This window comes from Athene noctua, chromosome 5, assembly GCF_965140245.1.
Source record: "Athene noctua chromosome 5, bAthNoc1.hap1.1, whole genome shotgun sequence".
In the NCBI taxonomy this organism is placed as follows: Eukaryota; Metazoa; Chordata; class Aves; order Strigiformes; family Strigidae; genus Athene; species Athene noctua.
Genome location: NC_134041.1, coordinates 43,369,424 through 43,389,200, shown reverse-complemented (window position 1 = coordinate 43,389,200; position 19,777 = coordinate 43,369,424). Strand labels below are relative to the sequence as shown.

The following is a 19,777-nucleotide window of genomic DNA, read 5'->3' as shown; positions in this document are numbered from 1 at the left end:
AAATCTAAGTGGATGTGCACTTCCAGGAGAAAACTGGAGAGGTTTGAAAATGAAGAATCTTCATTACCATGTTGCATTTCATCAGTAGAAATGTTAGCCTTATTAGGCTAAATTTAAACATTATGTCAGGCCCTCTGAGAAGTTGATAATTGTGGTCTTGCTCCTCTGAAATTTCTTTCAAGGAAATCTAGAGAATAGCAGATGTCAGCCTCATATCAGGCTATCCTTGTGTGACAGCTACGTTTGTTTTCTGGAAAATAATAGTAAAATTAAAATGGCAAAAGAAATGGTAAATAAAAATTATAAAAATAGAAGCAGTGGTAGTGATGTGATGAATTGGCTGTACACAGTCCATACCTTCTCCCTAGGGAGTGAGACACTTAGAAAAACTTGGGCTGTCTCTTACCATGTATCCACAGGGCAACCCCTGTGTATTGATATGTGGTACAGTAAGTGTGAATATGGGAGTATATGCATTATAAACTTGCTGCCACTGGCCACTGTCGCTCTTGGCCAGTAGTAGGCTGCTTTTAACCTTCAGTAGCAATTTGTCCAGTTGTGTTTTAGACTGTCTTAAAACAAGAGTAATCATATGGCCATACTAATAAGAATAACAAAGTCCTCTCTAGTGTAAATATATATTAAAAAAAAAAGTATTTTGGATAACATATCAAATCTCTACAGCATTTTCTGGACTGTGGTTATGTCCTGTTAATAAAGGGATGAATACTTTCAACATTAAAACAATGGATCTGCAGAAATTGTTTTTGTTGATGCCTGAACATTCTAACTTAATTTCAGCTTGCTCTTTTTAATATTAAATTGCTTTGTTTTTATAGAAGTAGTTTTTGTACCTAAACTGGTAAAAATAAATGTTTTTATATTTTCTTAGGAATAAGAAGTGGTGATGTCTTTAAAATCACATGCATTAGCAGTACTTTCATAAAGGTGTCTAGCATTGATCTGGTCTGTTCAATTTCAAATTGCTTTACAGTTACTAATAGATGTCCTCACAGCTCACTAATAGAGCAGTGTATTTGTGTCCTGAGGACTTAGTCTTGAATAGTCATATACTATGTATCACAACTAACAATTCACCAGATTTAAGATAATAGGACCAAATTCTCTTTTAATCCATACTGGTATAATCCTAGAGATAGATACCAGTCAGGTTCCATCAATATAAAAGAAGAAAATTGGCTTTTGGATTAAAAGTATCTGAAATACTTAGGAACTTGTTCTGGAAAATTAATAGTAAGGACTAATCAGTTAACCTCGTATCATTACTTGTTAGCTTTTGCATCAAGAGAAATGGTGTTATACCAGTTATAATTGTGTTTTAATATTGATACTTGTCCTTATCTTTGAGTTGATTTATTGACAGATTCTCCTCTTAATGAAGTTTAGGTAGAATATTTTTTCCTGTTGCTTCAGATATTCTAATATATTAGCATTTTTTCATACATCTGCTGCCTGAAGCATACATTCAGTGCCTGAAGCTAGCTTGCTGCTTCTGTTTTAAGTAGCATTTCCAAATCTTGCATGCTGTATTACAAATACAAATTTGCATTTGATGTCATTTTATCATCTTGACAGCCTCCTAATCTCCTGTGTTCCTCTGGCTCTATAGAGAATAAGTAGATGGAATTACAAGTTGTTATCCATGGGAAATCATGTAATGATGTAATTAACATTAGCAGAACAGCTAACAATAATGACAATATCCAAAAACTGCAGAAAGAATCCTTAAAATGATGTTGCAGTTTTTATCTTCCTGAGAAGGAACATATCCCAAGATATTTATAGTTTGAAAACACTTGATTTTAGTTTTTCTTAGATGTTGAGTTTTTTATTTATATATAAATATAGCTACTTGTGCATTTTAAGTATGATGGATTTTGTTGATTTTGTTCTGTACAGAAAATTATTATACAAAATACCCAAGTAATAATACTACAATTTTAGATCCAAATCAATTAGCACATATGAATTTAAGGTTTCAGATTAAGTACCTCTTGTCTAATATGTTGCATCTTCAGGGTTCACAATTAGCATATCCTGCAGCCAGTGCAAGGAAGATACGGGGTTGTTGGCATGCCTGATGCCCCTGAGCAGAAAACAGCAGAGTGTTGAATTACATTATTGCTTAGACTCTCTTACATCATCATCTTCTATAAGGTATACACTAAGATATTTCTTTTAAAAGTAAATGGACTATTTGTGTGCTCAGATGGAGATATTTTATGACAGATTTATTATAAAGAACAGATAATTCTGGATATTTAGAATTTCCCATAAAGGAAAAAAAATCAAACTTTATAACAATTAATAAAGTTACTGTATTCCTAATGCATCATCTGATTATTTGTGTCTCATTTAATAACATGACTATCCTTTATGACATGTACAGGCCAAGAGTGTATCACACCAAATTTTGGCCACAAGATTTTGCATTTAGTTTTATACTTTTTTAAAAAATAGTTATTGGTTATGATGCTAGTAGAAACAAAAAGGTCCCAGAGTATGTTTTGGAAAGCAGTTCCTTCTGGATATTTGTCTGATTTTTTAAATTTTCCTTTCTTCAGTGGTAGTATTCCAACTCTTGCCTTTCAAAATTAGGTTGTGAATTGACATTTCGCCCTTACAGTACAATCTTCAATAGCAAGCATTCAAAAATACAGAAAAAAAAAAAAGTAAATGAGAAAATTCTAATTTTGTGAAATTGGGGGATAGAAGATAGGCACATTTTCAGAGACGCTCTTTTTGCCATATTTAAAGGATCTTGTTACCAGTAGGATCATAAGACTGAACTGAAATGCCTGGCACTAAATTAATTTTTTTTTAAAGGGTCATTTGTGATCACTTAGTGGTTTATGGTATTTGAGTGATTTGACAGCCAATTTACCTGATCTTCAGCAGATCTGAATACACAAGATGCTTAGGGAGCTGTTCCTGCACCTTGAATATTTTGGGATGGTGGCTGTAATTAAAACATATTTTTAACATAAAGTTCTATTTACTGTTTTTATAAACAAATCACTATGGGTTTTTTTTATACTGACAGGAATTCCAGTTATAATTTATTCTCGGTTTGCCATGTTCATGGAAAAAAAGAAAGACACAATACTCCATATTTTATTTTATACATTGCTGGTTTTCAAAATTTGGCATTTTATTGTTGCACATGCTTTGCTACAGATGAGACATCGTTTCCTTATTTTACTTTAAACTCCTCAGGTGGTACTCTTTAAGTCTGTCCTGCACTGGATGTGTATCCCTGACATAGATCTCATCTTAACTATTATAGTTTAATAGTGCTCTATACATGCCTTGTAGAAGATGGTATTGCATAGTTTTTTAGAACATTGAAATAGTGAAGTTATACACACATTCTTGCAGATACTCCTTTAGGTTAAAAAAAAAAAAGATTAAAAGATAATATATACAGGTTCATAATAGGTATGGATTTGATTTTGTTTGCATTTGCATAAATCATGCACAACTCGACTGAAGTGAATAAATTTACATCAATATAAAACTGTATTAAGTGACATCACAATTGGGTCTGGGCTTTCCAGCTTCACAGACAAAGGTGGAAAAGAAAATCATTAACTTCAAAATATACTTCACTCAATGTTAACTGAATCAGGACTGTACAGTTGTCTGCAAAACATCTTCTTAGTGTTTCATGTATATATTTCTTCTTTCTGTTAATTTTGATTTTAGAGTTTGGAAAAAAATTTCCTGTTATACAAAAGATAAGATAAAGTTCATCAGGTCTGATCATGTGATTTTTGAAGCCGACAGTAAAAGGGTTGACTGGTTTTTGAATCAAAAACCAACATTTTAGTAAACGCAAAGTTTCCCTTGCCTTCCACTCCTGCCAAATTAGGTCTGGTAGTGCTGAGGCTGAGCTGATCATGGGAGTCAAGTGTCCAGTGTCTTATCTGCACTGAATTCAGGAAAAAACAAATTTATGAGCAATTTTCAGTTCTTTTTCAGAAGTACACAGGAGTTGGCAACTAAATTATCTGTGCTGTGAATGTTGTTTGAACTTAGTAGAATGTTTTGAGCTAGGTGCCAAGAAATTCAGGTAGTGCCAAGCTCTACTTTCAACTACACATAATTATATGTGACTTCTGTCATACATTTTGTTAAAATTAAAAACAAAAAAACCTTAAAATTTGTTAGCATCAGGTATAAATCTTACCATGGAGGAAGGACTACATCAGTTCAAAAGTAATTAAAAGTTATAATAAATAATTGCATTTTGCTATTTTGATGTTTGGGAATCAAAATGGAGTTTATGGCAAATAGGTTTCTTACATTACTTTGACCTAGGTATTACTTGTCCCACCCCAGCAAATTTAAAGGCATTATGGATGAAACTGGCAAGGAGGAAAGTGATTCTTGTGAGCTGGAGTAAATACAATATTTATATGCTTAATAAATGAAGAAATAGGAAAAAACATATTGTTGCCATTCAGTTATTGGTGAATAGAATAAAACCATCTTTATGTGAGTAGATAACCATTAACTACTGTGGAGGCACAACTTCCCACCTGTCCCTGAAGTGATTAGCAAAAGCATCTGATATAGGGGCTTGAGAAGTTCTCTGCACCGGGCTACAAAATTTCCACCACAGAATTTCTGGAGAGAAAGGAGTGGGAGCCATGCAGCATGTGCAGAGAATGCTTGGCGCAGCACACCGACCACCGGCCCGTGCACGGCGTGGACGGCTGCTGTTGGTGTGGGCACTCCTGGGCACTCTGGCTGCGTCCGGCTTTCTGTGGGTGAGCAGCGGGGTTCCAGGGTACGTGCACAGGGACTGACTGGCAAAATGTAGTGTTATGGGCAACAGCTGTTTATCCAGATTTCTTCATGTCAGTAAGGAGGAAAAATAAGAAATAAGTGCTTCGTGTGCAGCTAATACTCTGTACTGATTTTATATCTAGTTGGTACTGGAATAAGCTGAAAGGTAATTTAGAAGTGTGAAAGTATATTCTTATCTTGTTCCTTTCTGAACTGTTAAAGGTAAGGCACCAATGTTTGTACATGTAGCAATAAACATGGTAATGAATTTCTTTCAGTAACATAAAACATTATAATTTTGAGGAAGTGAGTACTTCATCTTGGGAAAACTGTGGCAATTACTTTCATTATTTTGTGAGAGCATGTATGAGTTCTCCTCCAGATCACTGTTCACACACGTATTGTGGATCCAGTATTCCATCTGGAATCTCATCCTGGGCTGTGTGCCAGTCACAAACTTTGGTGGACATAGAGCATTTCCAACTAAATGTGGTTGGCAGTCAAACATGAGGAATCCAGGGTTTTTTCTGAGACTTGCCTATTCTAAGGCAGTCATTTTAGAAGAGGAATCATTCCTTAATACTATTGAACCTTGGAGGAGGGGCATTTCCATGTGGAACTGGATAGAGTTTATGGGGATATATGGAGAGGCCAATCCTGAAATACTAATTCCTAATGGGGTTGACTCAAAGGCTAATAATCACCACTCCAAAATGTTGTCTTGGTCATTTAGAGGGCTCCTAGTCTAATGAGAGAAAGCCTTGAATTTGGAGAAAAGACACCAGATTGTTACTATTTTTTTTAAACTTTTGTTTTCCTAATCTCTTCTGAAGAAAGTTTTTTATTAACTTTGGCAGAAATAAACTTCTTATCAGTTTAGGTGGAATTCTCCACTGCAATACTATAAGCTTTGATGTATATATACAATAAAGTCACACTGAATTTACACCCTTTGTGACTGGGTGGGGTTGTTGTGGGTTACTTTGAAAAAGGACTGCGATTTAATAGTGCTAATCCCATCACTTCTGAACTTGTTTGGAGCTCCTGGAACATTTCCTCCTTTGAACTGATATCAAAAAACAGTTAGAATCTGGCTAGCTGCTTAATTTCTAGACCAATGCTGTTAGTGCTAAATGACAGCTAAATAGTTGCTTTTCTGACTTGATTGTCTGCCTTTGTAGCATGGTTTCATAGGCCCTTATTTTGGCTAATGTTTACAACCTGTAAACATGTTCTGTTACCTGTAAGCCATATCTTGACATTTATATGGAACCCATCAATTTCTAGTGGACAATTCTGATTTTTTAAAATTTTTTTTTTAAATCTGGGTTACATATCCCATTCATTCAGATCAATGAAGTACTACTGAGTTACTGCAACAGTGCCAAAAATCAACACACTCTCCAGAAAAGCCCAGGCATCTTCATGACACGTCTGAGGGATGTATGTGTTCAAGCATTTTGTAGGTTTTTCCCACATGGAAATTATCTACTGTCTCCCTTTCCTGCCCTGCCCCGCGCCCCGTCCCCCCCCCCCCCGTCCCCCCCTGTCCCCCCCCCCCATCCCCCCCCCGGTTATGCCTTTGGTGCAGCATCTGGGCATGATGCGTAATTATATTGAGGAGTTTTACAGTCAATGTTTTCCTACAACTGCTAAGTAAATTTTTAAGGTTTGGATACTACTTAGAGTCAGCAAGTGTGGGAATGAGATGTGGAAATCAACCATTAGCTGAATAAAAATGGTAGTATTTAATAGTAACTGGAAATTACTTGAAATTAATTTTCTGTAGGCATGTTTGCAACTAGCCCTCCTTTCTCTTTTGACCAAAAAGATTGGGGATTTAGAAATGGAAGAGTGAAGTACATTTCACATTATCCACTACTTGTTGCTGTGGCAACATTGATGCATAATTTTAAAGGCAAGCATTTCTCAGCATTTGGAATAGATAAAATTTTGTGTCGTCTTGCTATTTTAGATGGAGAAATATAAGAATATGATGAATCATAATCCTAATTATCACATGTTCACTTGAAATATAATGTATGTTATGTTTGTAAAATAATAATTTCTAAATCAGTAAAAAGGGTGATCTCTAATTGCTCAATAATGTTTCATAAATGAAGCATTTGCTATTACAACAAAAATTATAATCTGTGTTTCTAGAGCTGTGGTAAATAGTTTAATGCATTGGAAATTCTTGACAACAGATAGATGAAGACCTGTCACTTCAAAAACTCCCTTGCCTTAACCGCTTTCTAACTCCAGTAGTCAAAAGCTGTTTAGCTTTAAGTGCTCTGTCATATTGGTGGGCTTTTATAGCGAAGAGTAGAGCAGGCAGCAGTGATGATGGAAAACGATGGTAGGTAGACTTAAAATACTATAAAGCAGAGACAATTGTATGTAATGCCTGGAACTGAAATCTTTTTGAATGAAATGATCGGCCATATGTGCCACCCTTATGGACTCTGTAAAAAGAAAAGAAGAAATGTACCCTGTTGGTAACTGTGCATGAAATTTCAGTGTTAGAAGATATTGACCAGATGTTTCAATCTCAACAAATAGCTTGTTATGTGACTGGGTGAAAACCTCTCTGCTGCTTTGATCACATACACCTTAAAGGAAGAAGTAATTTAATAGAGGCTGTCAAAGTTCATCATTGTCAATAAACTTTGACTTGACCTTTGCCATCTGTTTTTGATACTGTTACTGATAGAAGCTGATAGGCAGCTGTTTACAGTTTGTGCTTTATGAATTCTGTGCTGCCAGACAATGAAAGAAGTCTCTTCTCTTGTGGATTTTTTGCTGTCATTCTGAGTGTGGGTGTATTCATTGAGACGGCGCATCATCTAGCAGGGGAGTGAGAGTGACATATGCATGCATTTTGAAAAGGAAGATTTATTTGAAGGTTATAGATATGCACAATTGTATGCAAAATATCCTAAAATGTCACTTTGCAACAATATCAACTTCGCTATAGGTTAGCACTTAAAATACATACAATGTTTTACACTGGAGAATTTTAAGACATTTTAAAAATACTTGTCAGTCTTCCCCATATCTCTATGAAGTGAGTGCTAATTCTTTACAGGTAGAGTAGAGTGAGGCATGGTTAACAGGTAGTGTAGAGTTGCCCAGTGAGTCTGTCTTACTGTACCCAGGAATGATGTTCCATTTTCATGTTGTTAAGCTGTTAGTGGAAGCATACTAACACCACAGCTTCTAGCCACGGAGTAGCAAGACGTTTTTGTGTTGTACTTTATTTGCCACCTTGCCATGTTTTGCAGTGTTCAACAAGAAGGTTAGTATCTTTGAGTTCTTTTACTGATAAAGATGCTCTTAAACCTTACCTTGTACATAGCTTTGTAATACTACCAAATTTCTTAATAAACAGTTGTGTACACTGAAACAGCTGCAGAAGAGTCCCAAGTAAACCTGGAATTCTTACCATTGTGATACTCTTCATGTACCTGTCATCTGAGTGATGAAGAATTGGCAAGACTGGCCCTGTTTTGTAGGTGTATCATCTTTTACCTGTTTTTGAGAAGGGACCACATTAATGTTGTAGAAAGGGAGTGATGCATCAGATCAAACAAGGAGATGGTTGATGTCTCACGTTCTGTGCTTCAGATGGGGAAGGGACACAAGGCCAGCTGTGGTCTCAGTATATGCCTTGTAAGGTCTTGCAGGAGACATTCTGCCTTTGGCCTCAAATAATATATCCTGTATTTATAATATTACAGTTCTGCCTCAAATACCTGAAGTGCTACAGCCTCTTTTGTGAAGTTCAGTATAAGAGGGTGATGGAGTAAGGAATATTGGAATGAGGTGCCTAGACTAGCCAATATTTAGGGGGTACAATAAAAGAGACCTAGCTTTTGGCCACATTGAAATTTTGGAATATGGCTGTTACATGTTTATTTACAGAAAATATGCCTGTATTTTCTTGTACAGCAAGAAGGTTACAAACTGGACTAAAAATAAAACACTCAACAAGCAGATGAAGAGCAAGAGGGAAAGAATAGGAAATGGAATACAAAAGAATAGCACCACAGAGAATAGTTATTTGGTTTATAGATTTTGTTAAGAGACAGTTTGTTAGCTTTGTGGTTTTAAACATAGAAGTGAATGAAGTGCTGCTCCTGGATCATTAATATTTTGATAGAGATCTTAATTTGAAAAGCTATAGCAAAATGTAGTTTGTGGCACCACAATAAAACTAACATATTCCTGTGCAGAGGTTTGGATAGTACCTGTTGAATCAAATTCTGATAAGACTTAGATGTTGGTCTCAGAGCAAGGCTTTAGCTAGTCCTTCTTTTTAAAAAAATATTATCACTTTTATCTCGTTTGACTGGAAGTTGCTTGAGGGTGTTGTCATACATTTTAACAATATCACTTCTTCATGCAAGATTAGGCAGTTTCAACTAACGGTGGAAGAATTACTGTGCAGGACATGGGGCTCCTTTTTGCAAGCCTGCTTTTATAAAGATAAGCTTATTTATTTCTTATATGGCCATTATGTGATAACAGCTGTTGCAGTCTTTGAATGTTGATCAATAAAAAAAAGAAAAAGAAAAAAAACTTGCAAAGATGTTGGAACAAAACTGTAGCATCTCATCTATTTCCCAGGGTCTTGATGCTGTATTCTCATAACAATGATTCTGGAATGGGTATACTGGGTCTGCTTGGGGTGGAGTTAATTTTCTTCATAGCAGTCTGTATGGTGCTGTGTTTTAGGTTTGTCACCTAAACAGTGTTGTTTAACACAGTAATGTTTTAGTTATTGCTGAACAGTGCTTGCACAGCATCAAGGCTTTCTCTGTTTTTCACTCTGCTGTCCCAGCAAGTAGGCTGGGGGTTGGGGAAGGATAGAGCCAAGACAGCTGACCCCAATTGACCAAAGAAATAGTCCAGACCATATGGAATATGGTCAGTAATAAAACTGTTGGGGGCAGGGAGGGAGGGGGAGTTTTTCTGAGGTACCTGTGGATCGGAGACTAGCTGGGCATCAGTCTGCTGGTGGGAGGTGGTGTATGATTGCCTTTGCATCATTTCATCTTGTCCTATTGTTTTTTTTCTCTCTATTGCATTTGCAGTTCTCTCCCCCATCCCCCCAGGAGAGAGGATTGAGAAGGAAACTGGGTGGAGGTTTAGCTGCTGGCTGGGGTTAACCCACCACAGTAGGGATTTTAGATGACATAATAGATGTGCTGGTAACTGAATATTGCATTCCAGTTGTGCTTGAGATGTATCACATCACTCACAAGAAATAAGTGAGCTCATGTGAAACAGTGATACTAATGTCTTTTTTTAGGATTGACAGGTTCTCGTGTTTTTAAAATATATATACAATTATTTCATTTTTGGTCTCACTTTTTCTCATTTTATCTTGTTTTCTAAGATGAGATGTGATTTATTTTCTTTTAGCATTTAAAATATTCCTAAAAATATTTGTAAGAGTTTTGTAATGGACTGTGTATATAATTGGGATTATTAGGGATGTTTCCAAGGGGTCCAACAGACTGGTGAAACTTTCTGAGAAGTGTATGGATTCATTCTAAAATTCAGAATATAAAAATAAGAGATACTCCAAATAGCACTGTGTAAAAAGAAGCCATTTCAGTTCTGATTTACTGAAAAGAAAGCTTCATGAGTAGTTGCTAACATTGTTTAGTTTAGATTTCAGCAAGCATGGTAAGTCTTAGCTAATTTTAGGTCTGCGGAGTCCTCTCCTCTGTGAGCTGCAGTTTAAAATAAGATCAGATTTGACAGATCATGCAGAGAAGAGTCCAGCTTCAAATAACACACTTCAGATTCACTTCAGATGTCTGTATTCAGTGTTAATGAGTTTTGAAGAATCTTCACTGTGAAGGGGCATAATGCTTCCTGTTGTGTTGTCAGTTCCTAGGCATTTAGGATTCAAGTCTACAGCTGAATACTCCTGTGTGCAGAAGGTATGTCAGTCTAAGCAAAGCTTTGTATGCTTTGGCATTGTTAGTTTAGGATGACTGACAGATGTGGAAATGCACTACTGGTTGCAGCTTTAAAAAAGAAATCAGGAGCTAAGGAGTTCCGATGGAGAACAATGTGGGACTGGCAGCAAGTGTCTCCATCAGCCTCCTTGTTCTGATTGCCAATGTCCAGTTAACAGTGGCACTTACAGCAGAGCATAGAGTCAGAGTAAAATGAAATAATTTCTGAAGGATCTTTGTTTTAGTCAGAGGGCTCTAAAGCTCTATTAAGCTGCAACGGTATGATGTCTCTTTTTAAGTCTTAGGGGATTGTATACTTAGACCCAGCAGCAACAAACTCCTTTTGCAGAGTAAGTATCTTTGCAACTGGAGAGTGAGGTAAAGTAGATCAACTATTTAGTTTTTCTGCTTTTTACCTTTCAAGTAGAGGTCCTCCTTTATAGTGAACTTCGCAGGAACAACAAAGAGAAGCTCTGAATGCAGATCAAGGGTTGTGATATAGGATATTGGACTCTGCCCCTGTGGCAGAAGCATGGCATTCTCAAGCTGAATAGGATAAGCTTGGGAAATAAAAGTCAAAGAACTCAGTTATCTCCTTTCTTTCTTTAAGACCACTGATTTTCTTTCACATAGTATGAAGGGGCATTTTTTCATTTTTTGGGTGTAAGGGACCATTCAGATAACTCTTGTCATCTCATCTTGAATATTGTTCTCAAAAGACAGCATTGAGTAGCCAATCAAAGTCAAGTCCCTTCTAGTGTTGGAAGAAGTGCTTCCAGAAGTGCTTTCTTAACTCAGAAGAAAGGTTGTTTCCAAAGCTGTTCTCTCATCAGACAAAAAGGGGTGTTAGGTGTACCACATCTTCTGAGGATGTGAAAGAGTGGGACATAGTTAACTCTAAGCTATCTCACAGTCACAACTGAGTCTTCAGAAGTTTTACTTTTTACCAAGTTTTCTTGGCATCTCAACATCTTGCAAGAAAAGACGATGCTGTTCTCTGCAATTGCCACCCACTCCCTGGAACACAAAGGTTCTCACACTTCTTTGATAGCTAAAGCATGCCAGAGAGTTCACCCTGTTAACTCTGATCATGAAAAAAACACTTGAACAGATACTCCTACTACTGTGAGCCCAAGTTAGCCTCATGAAAATACGGAGTGAAGTGTTCTGTCACTCTCTAGTGTATCCTTGAGTGTCCAGGGTGCTGGCCTCCTTTGAAAGTGCTGGCTTCAGTATTTGATTATAAGGAATAATGTGTCTGTAGCAATAAAATAATCTGATATTAGATTATGCTTATTTTGAAATCAACCTCATTTTAAGATACTTATGCTAAAGGCAAGAAATATTTTTTTTTTTAAATGTTAATATTTACTTTTAGTTTACCAGGGTGTATACAACAAAAATGCAATCTGTTGAATTTGAGAAGATTGAGAGGTGTTCTATTTCCTGTGCTACTTCCTGTGTCACGGATGCATATCTTAACTGAAAAGGTCAGGGCCTGTCCTTGTGTGTGTACCTGATGTCCAGTCTGTGTTGACAGAAGAAAACTTTAGGACAGAGAAACACATTAGATTTCATAAACCACTCTAGATTTTGAGTTTCCTTTGTGGTATCCCACTTCTGAGGCTGTCTTGTTCCCTCATGATAAGTTCCTACTTTTGACACTTCTGTCTTTGGACCATTAACAGCCTCAAATTCCCTTGGGTGGGTGAGGATTCATGGTGTGGCCAGGTGCCAGCCTTTCCTGACCAGGCTGTCAATACAGTTAGTTAATAGCTGCCTCACTGCCTAGCCAAACCCTAGATAATTAACTCATTATGCTAGTGCCTGCTGAGCTGGGTCATTTTTCCTTTCTGTCTAGAGTCTTTTTCATTCAATTAGATCTTGTATTCCACATAAATTTATAAAACGAATTTGCAGTTTATATAACCATATATCTGGCATTAATGTGTGCAGTTTGTTATTGGCCTTCGTTTGATATTGAATATAATGCTGCACAACTGTTTCATGGTGATGTCTTGTGATGACTGACCCCCATTCCCATTTAGAGTGTTTTAGCCAATATGTTGCTAATAACAACAACGATGGTGGGGTGTGAAGTAGCCTATAGAAACCATTTTTTTCCATATCAAGCTATTCAACCTTAAACTCCAGTCCAGGATCAAATTTTTTTAAAAGTGCTTCAGAGTCTGCCTTGAAGATGTTATTTTGTTTCTTGTTTTTTCACACATAGGCAAAAAATGCCTGCTGTGTCTCATTCCACTAGGTGCAACTTCAGTGATACACCACAGAGCTATTTCTGCAAGTTCAGTTTCCTCAAGTTTGTAGCGTGATGTCTGGTTTTTGCCTTTACTAATATGTAGCCTTTTAGCTGAGGAAAGGAGGAGCAGTTTAGAGGAGTTCTGCAACTAGCAACACCTCACCACTATTACTGTGGGAATACGTGGAGTAATACCAAGAAACTGAGCCTATTTGTAACTGGTGATCTGTGATGAGAGTGTCTTTCCAGAGAAACACTGCTGGGCTACTTTTTCATCTTCCTCAGTGTTGCTTAACTTAGCTCAGATGTTCAAATGCAAAGAGTATCTATATAGTGAGAATATTCCCCTACTATATAATACCTGTGTTTTAAATAATCGTAAGTATGAGCAGAAACACTGCTTATGGAAGAAGTTGTCTGCACAATATACAGAGGTTCATCACAAGAAATCCTAGATCCCGACTTCTGATTCTCAAGAATACTTACATTTAAAATAAGGATTGTGACAGTTATATATGGCGTGTATCACATCTGAATTCAAACTGAGCTGCTGCCAATAGCCAAAACTGTGATACTTGCACAGAAATTCTTTTTTCAGAGATGTATGTGAAATATTACTTACTACTGCTCCAAATATTGTCAGACTTTATATATAAAGGATGGAAAAGTTATGTCACTTGATAGAATATTGTAAGCCCAAGGTGCAGTTTGAAGTCTATGTTTTCTGAAGAATTGTTGGCATATGATGCTTTGATAAATGCTGTTCATAGTGATCTCTGTTAATTCTTGTTATTTGTGAAAGTAAGGCATGCTGTTCATAGTGATCTCTATTAATTCTTGTTATTTGTGAAAGTAAGGCATGCTTTTCAACACAGGACACAAGGCTTTCAGGTACTTCTGTTCTTATTGGTGTGGAAATTGGTTCCATATTTGCTTACAGTAGGTCAAAACATCTTTAGCCTTGTGAAATAATCTGTTCTACTTAACCATACCTCCAAATATAAAAGATTACAGTTCCTAAGACATCCTAAATGAACATTGTGCAAATGTGTATTATGTATGTGTAAATGTATGTAAAATAAAGGATATTGTAGATAATTCTCTTGTTAGGGATTTTCTTAATTTATATTAATTTAGAGTGATATGGAATAGATTAGCAGAGCATGTGTAGTGTGCAGAGATGGAATGCTGCCACCATCTGACGACACAATCTTTTTTTGTCCTTAAACTTCATATATATTAAATTCCTGCAGGAAAGAGGCCTTGCAACTTTTGTCCACCTTTGCCTTATTAATGAAGAATTGTGTATGACTAAAGATTTTTTCTTTTTTTTTTTCCTCCTCTGAAGCTGGATGTAATGAAGATGTGACTAAGCATGTATTTGCAACGCAGATACTTGACCTTTCTACAACCCACAGTTACCACTAATGCTGCTTTGTAATGGAGACATTATCGTTTATTTAAATCTTGATTAGGAAACAATTATAAGTAGGGTTTTAGTATAGCAGTAAATTGATGTAGCCTTTAATTTATACTATAGATTGAGTGGATAAGCTTTCTGACTGTAATTAGAGTGAATTATAATGACTTCATTTGGTTGACTCACCACTAGCAGAGTAGGGCCTATGATTGTTTCTTCACATTTATTTTTTCAGTTCGCTCTTGATTTTACATTGCTGCTAAATGCCATTTTTTTAACTTAGTGCAAAATGGAATTATGTTTACAGTAGAATGATACATATTTTTTATTAATAAAAGAGGAGCCTTATGAAATAACCTTGCACCTTAGCAAGACCGTGCAGCTATGCTCTTTCTTTACAACTCGAGTGACAGAACTGCTCTTACGAAAGTTGGAGATAGATATTTTTATGGGTGGTTTAACAATGTAAATGATGAGCATTTCCTTTTTTGCATATAATTAAATGGAGACACAAATGGTTATTTTCATTATCGTTTAGTTTTTATATATACATTGTGAATGTTGCACAGTGTTTCTTCTTAGGTTTCTCAAATGTATTATTTTTCCTTATGTGTGTATCTCTGGGTTTTGTTGCTTTTTTTTTCTTTTGTCTTTTCTACAAATTTTCTTTAAAGATAACCATATGTTGCTTGATTAAATATAAGTGTAGGGGCATCTCCTTTGAGCAAGGAAACTTCTTTTGGAATGCCTTGTAAAAACATACTAATCTACTTTATTTGATAGTGAACTACATGTATTTAAGTTTTACATTAGGTATTAAACACTCAGTGGGATCATTAAGGGTAAATTTTTTATTCTTTGCTAAACTTCCCTCCCTTGATGTACCAGATGTTTTTTACTTCAGGCATAGAAGTGTTTTGTATGTCACAGTACTCTGCAGTTACAGAATTAAATATAGCAAGTGGAGAGGAAAAAAATGGCAAAAAATAATGTACCAGGCATGTTAACTTTGTTTTGTTTTGTTTTTTGGTTTTTTTTTTTTGCTTGTCATTCTGCAGTGGATGATTCAGAGCCCTTACAAAGCTGCAACTTTCTTTGGGTGCATTGGCAAAGATAAATTTGGAGAGATCTTAAAGAAGAAGGCTGAGGAAGCTCATGTGGATGCTCATTACTATGAGCAGAGTGAAGAACCAACAGGAACCTGTGCTGCCTGCATCACTAGTGATAACAGGTCAGGGGCCTTTGATATTTTCCTAAGATATAAGGGCAGCTGGCATAGTGTGTGGAGCCTAATTGGTTTGGAATATTTGAAATACCTGAAAAATTGTAATTTGCATGATAAAGAAAGTACTTGCACTGGTTTGAGACAGTACAGCACTGCCTGGCTCATAGTTTGAGGCTGGGTGGTATTAATCTCCTTTTAGAGAACAACAATTGTATTATGGCAGAAAAGTGTAAGATAATAATATACTACTTCTTTCTGAACTTTATAGTTTCCAGTTGCTCTGGAAAGAGAAAATATGTGGGAGACAAAAGTTGGTTAACAAGTATGTTTATGCAGCCTGTGTGAAAGCTGATTGTCATGTAAGGCATATGCTTGATTGGCAGATGAGGAATATACTTCAGGTGATAACAGGTATAAAGAGAATAATGTCAGCATATAGCCTCATTGAAAGAGTTAATTTGATTTTATACAAGATGAAGAAAAAAGATATTTTTTAACTTTTTTTTTGCTGTTGCATTATTGAGTTCATCTAATAACTGTAATTCTGTATGTCTACATCTTAACAATTTCTTCTGAATTTTGTCTTTCGTGTTTTCATTTGCTACTTTTTTTTCAGATGGTCTTTGTTATATTGAAAAAAACCCCACTTTTCCAGAACTCTATTCAACCTTTCTTATATTTGCAAACCATGAACAATGGTCTGTGATATTTTATATGGTTTCAGAGCATTCCATAAATAAGAACCTGTTTATAGAGTGATTTGTTTGGGATGTTGCAATAAAATTAATAAAACCGGGAATTTCAGAAAGCGATAGTGGAGTCAATAGGCATTTATCTTAAGCATGGCCCTTCACTTTCTTCTTTCTCCTTCCACCCTCAACACGTGAACTTATGTACTACTTTGCTGATTACCTCCTGATGATTTTTTAAAGGTTTCAAAACCAGACAGTCATTAATCTTGAGATGTTGCCAGCACACACCAACCCTCCCTAATTTCTGCCAATATCCTAATTTTCTGATACTAGATATTGAAAAAATAATGAAAATGGCATCGATTACCCTGAAAAATATTTTCTTTTTGGCTCTGAGTAAGAGCAATATAACTGTCATTATCCGTTTTGGTTTCCCTCTGTGGCTGTCAGTGCCGTTGATCCTGAGGAGCTGCTTTTTCCCTTTCAAAGCAGTATCAGGAGTTAGCAGAATTTATTAAAGTAAGATATCAGTCCCATAATTAAAATCCACACCAAACTTCCCGACAAGTTAATGAATGTTTTGGGTATAATTAGAAAAGTCAATAGGCAGCAACATGAACTGAACAGAGGCAAAGGAGGGAGAATTTTCTATACAACATGTAGAACCCTAGAACAATTTTAGCGTGGACGTCTGGTCCAAACCCCTGCAGAAAGCAGGGACAACTTCAAAGTTAGATCAGGTTTTTCAGGGCCATGTCCAGTGAGGTTTTGAATATCTCCAAGGATGGAGGTTGCACAACCTCTCTGGGCAACCTGTTTCAGTGTTTGCCCTCTCTTCATGGGAGAAATTCTTTTGATAATATCCATATTCCCTTCTTCCAGCTTGTCTGTTCCTTCTTATGTCCAAGAATAGTCTGGCTCCATCTTCTCTGTAAACTGTAATTAGATATTTGAAGATGGCAGGAAGGTCTTCCCTTAGCTACCTCTTCTTAAGGCTCAGCCAAGCCCTTCTTCATTTGTTAAGTGTTCCAGCCCAGAACAGAGGTTTTCCTCTATTCTGAATATATAACTTTGTCCTGCTGCCTTCATGCTTGCTCATATAGACCAGAATGTGATTAACCTTCTCTGTGCTGGTGCACTGCTGATTCAGTGTTCCAAGCCAGATCCACCAGTACCTCCAGGTTCTTTTCTGCAAAGCTGTGTTGTATCCTGTCAACATTCAGCCTATATTGTTGCATAGGAGTTATTCCTTCCTAGTTGCGTGACTTTGCATTTGCCTTCAAATTTTCTGCCAGCCCAGTTCTCCAGGCTGTTGAAGATTCACTGAAAGACAGACAGCCCTGTCCTCCAGCTTATCAACCTGTCCCTCACAATTTAATATTACATATAATGTCTTACTCTCAGGAATGAATGTACATACTCAGTGGAGGAAGAAAGTTCATTTGTCTTCATCTGGAGTCTGGACATTAATTATGGCTGCAGACTTTCCCCCTTCATCTCCAGGATCCATATTCAGTTTTTCAAACAGAAGACAAGCAATAAAGATATTTCTGCTCTGCGATTCTCTGTCTCTTCAGCCACATAGTGTCTGTGTAGCAATAATAATTTTCTAGATGACATGATGGGAGACTGAAGTCAAGACTGTCAATAGACATATACCATGAATTCAGGAAAAATATGTGGATCTTAGGCCATGCATCTCAACGGAATTTAAAAGTTTAGGTAAATTTATTCATAAAAACATCTGCAAGTATTCTTTTAACTTACTAAGCAGTAATTTTTTTTGCTTATATAAAACACTTTTCTCTCTTAATATCAAATGTTTGCTCAAATACTAGAGGCAGCGGCTTCATCTCAATCACTGTTTTAGAGCATGCTTGAGAGTGTGCAGGGAGTACAAGAGACTTATTTCCCTCCTCAGGAGATAGAAAAAAATGGCCGATGGTTGCTGCTAAAGACTTTATTGTGCAACCCCACCTCTTCTGGTGAAAGCAAGTTTATTCTCAGGCTTTAATTACCCTCCAGTTGTTTCTTGGTTTTCAGCATTTCCTATATTTGTAAGAATCACTTCAACCTGCCCCCAGTTGATAACTCTATTGATGAATCTCTTGTCCCACTTGAGGACCATGCTAACTTCCTTCTTCAGGTAATTCAGACTTGTCTCTTTTGGAGGAGTGGGCTAACAGGACTCCTGGTTTTCCCAGTAAGTGGCTGTGTATAGTTATGTTCCAGATACCCTGATGTGAACGTTTCTTGTTTCTGCTAAGACTGTAGCTTTTTGCAGGAAAGGGTTCGGAGCTATTTTGTGATTACCACTCTTAGTAATTCTGTAGTTTAGCAATACTAACATGCTTTGTTTTCTCAGAGCTTTTCAAGAAAATCCTAACAGATGATTAAAATCTAAAGTAGTACCTACACTCCATCATAATCTCTGACTTTGACTTGCACATTCTGCTCAGAAATACCTACGTGCACAGGGTCTCCATTAAGCTGTTTGATTTGAAGCACTCTGGCTGTCTCTAATTACTGTATTTCATTGAAAAGATATCTACTTTTTCTGTGTTCCACATGTCGAACATAGTGCTGGTAGACTTACAGTTTTAATTTGGAAAAGCTTGGTGCTTTGTCTTCAGTGTAACAGTCTTTTATTACACATCATGTGCAGAGCATCTCTACAGTTGTATGTAGCCAGAGAGAACTAGGTTTACAGTTTCAGGGGCATGTGTTAAGTGAAAGGAAACATACAAGAGAGTGCTTAGTTTTCTGGAACAAAATTGCTTTTCATTTAGCAACATACGTAGACAGACAAGATTTTTCCAGCTAGGTCCTTGATGGATATTTAGGGTTTGCCAAAACTGAAAGATTTCATTTGCTTTTTAAATTTGGTTTACAGAAAATTACCACAGTTATGCACATGACTGTCTTGGACTAACTTGGTTCTCTGGTGGATTTCTTGTCATTGAAATGATAATATTCATCAAGAATGAAACTTCTCGCCCTGTAACTTGTAGAGCTACAGAGGCTTGGTCTATTTGTTTATTGGTGTATATATATTTTTTAAATTTCCAAATTCACATTAGTTCTTATTGCCTTTAGGCTTCAGAATTAGAGGGAAGTCCCAAGAATATTCCTGGGATGAAATGACACAGAACTGTGCTGTGTATTTTGATACATTCAGAAAAATTAGTCTAACTTTTTAATTTTTATACACTTGATCTGGTTTACTTACAGGGATTGTCAGTGTTGAGTGCTTCAGGAATTTTACGGGGAGACCTGGTTGCTATCTTCATAGGAGATTCTTTGGGGATTTTGTCTGGTTTTTATTGAATAGGACAAAGAGAAATGGTGATAGTGGAAAGATGCTGTTTTGAGGTGGAATAGATTTTCCAAGAATTC

General features: G+C 36.5%; 1 protein-coding gene across 5 annotated transcripts in view; it reads left to right on the top strand.

Annotated features, from left to right (window-relative positions):
- ADK (adenosine kinase) overlaps positions 1 to 19,777 on the top strand; it is a 295,940-nt gene that overhangs the window by 117,853 nt on the left and 158,310 nt on the right. For all 5 annotated transcript variants that reach the window (XM_074907206.1, XM_074907208.1, XM_074907210.1 and 2 more), the window contains one exon: positions 15,523 to 15,695. In XM_074907206.1, coding sequence (XP_074763307.1) covers positions 15,523 to 15,695 — 173 coding nt within the window. The remainder of the gene's footprint in view (positions 1 to 15,522; positions 15,696 to 19,777) is intronic.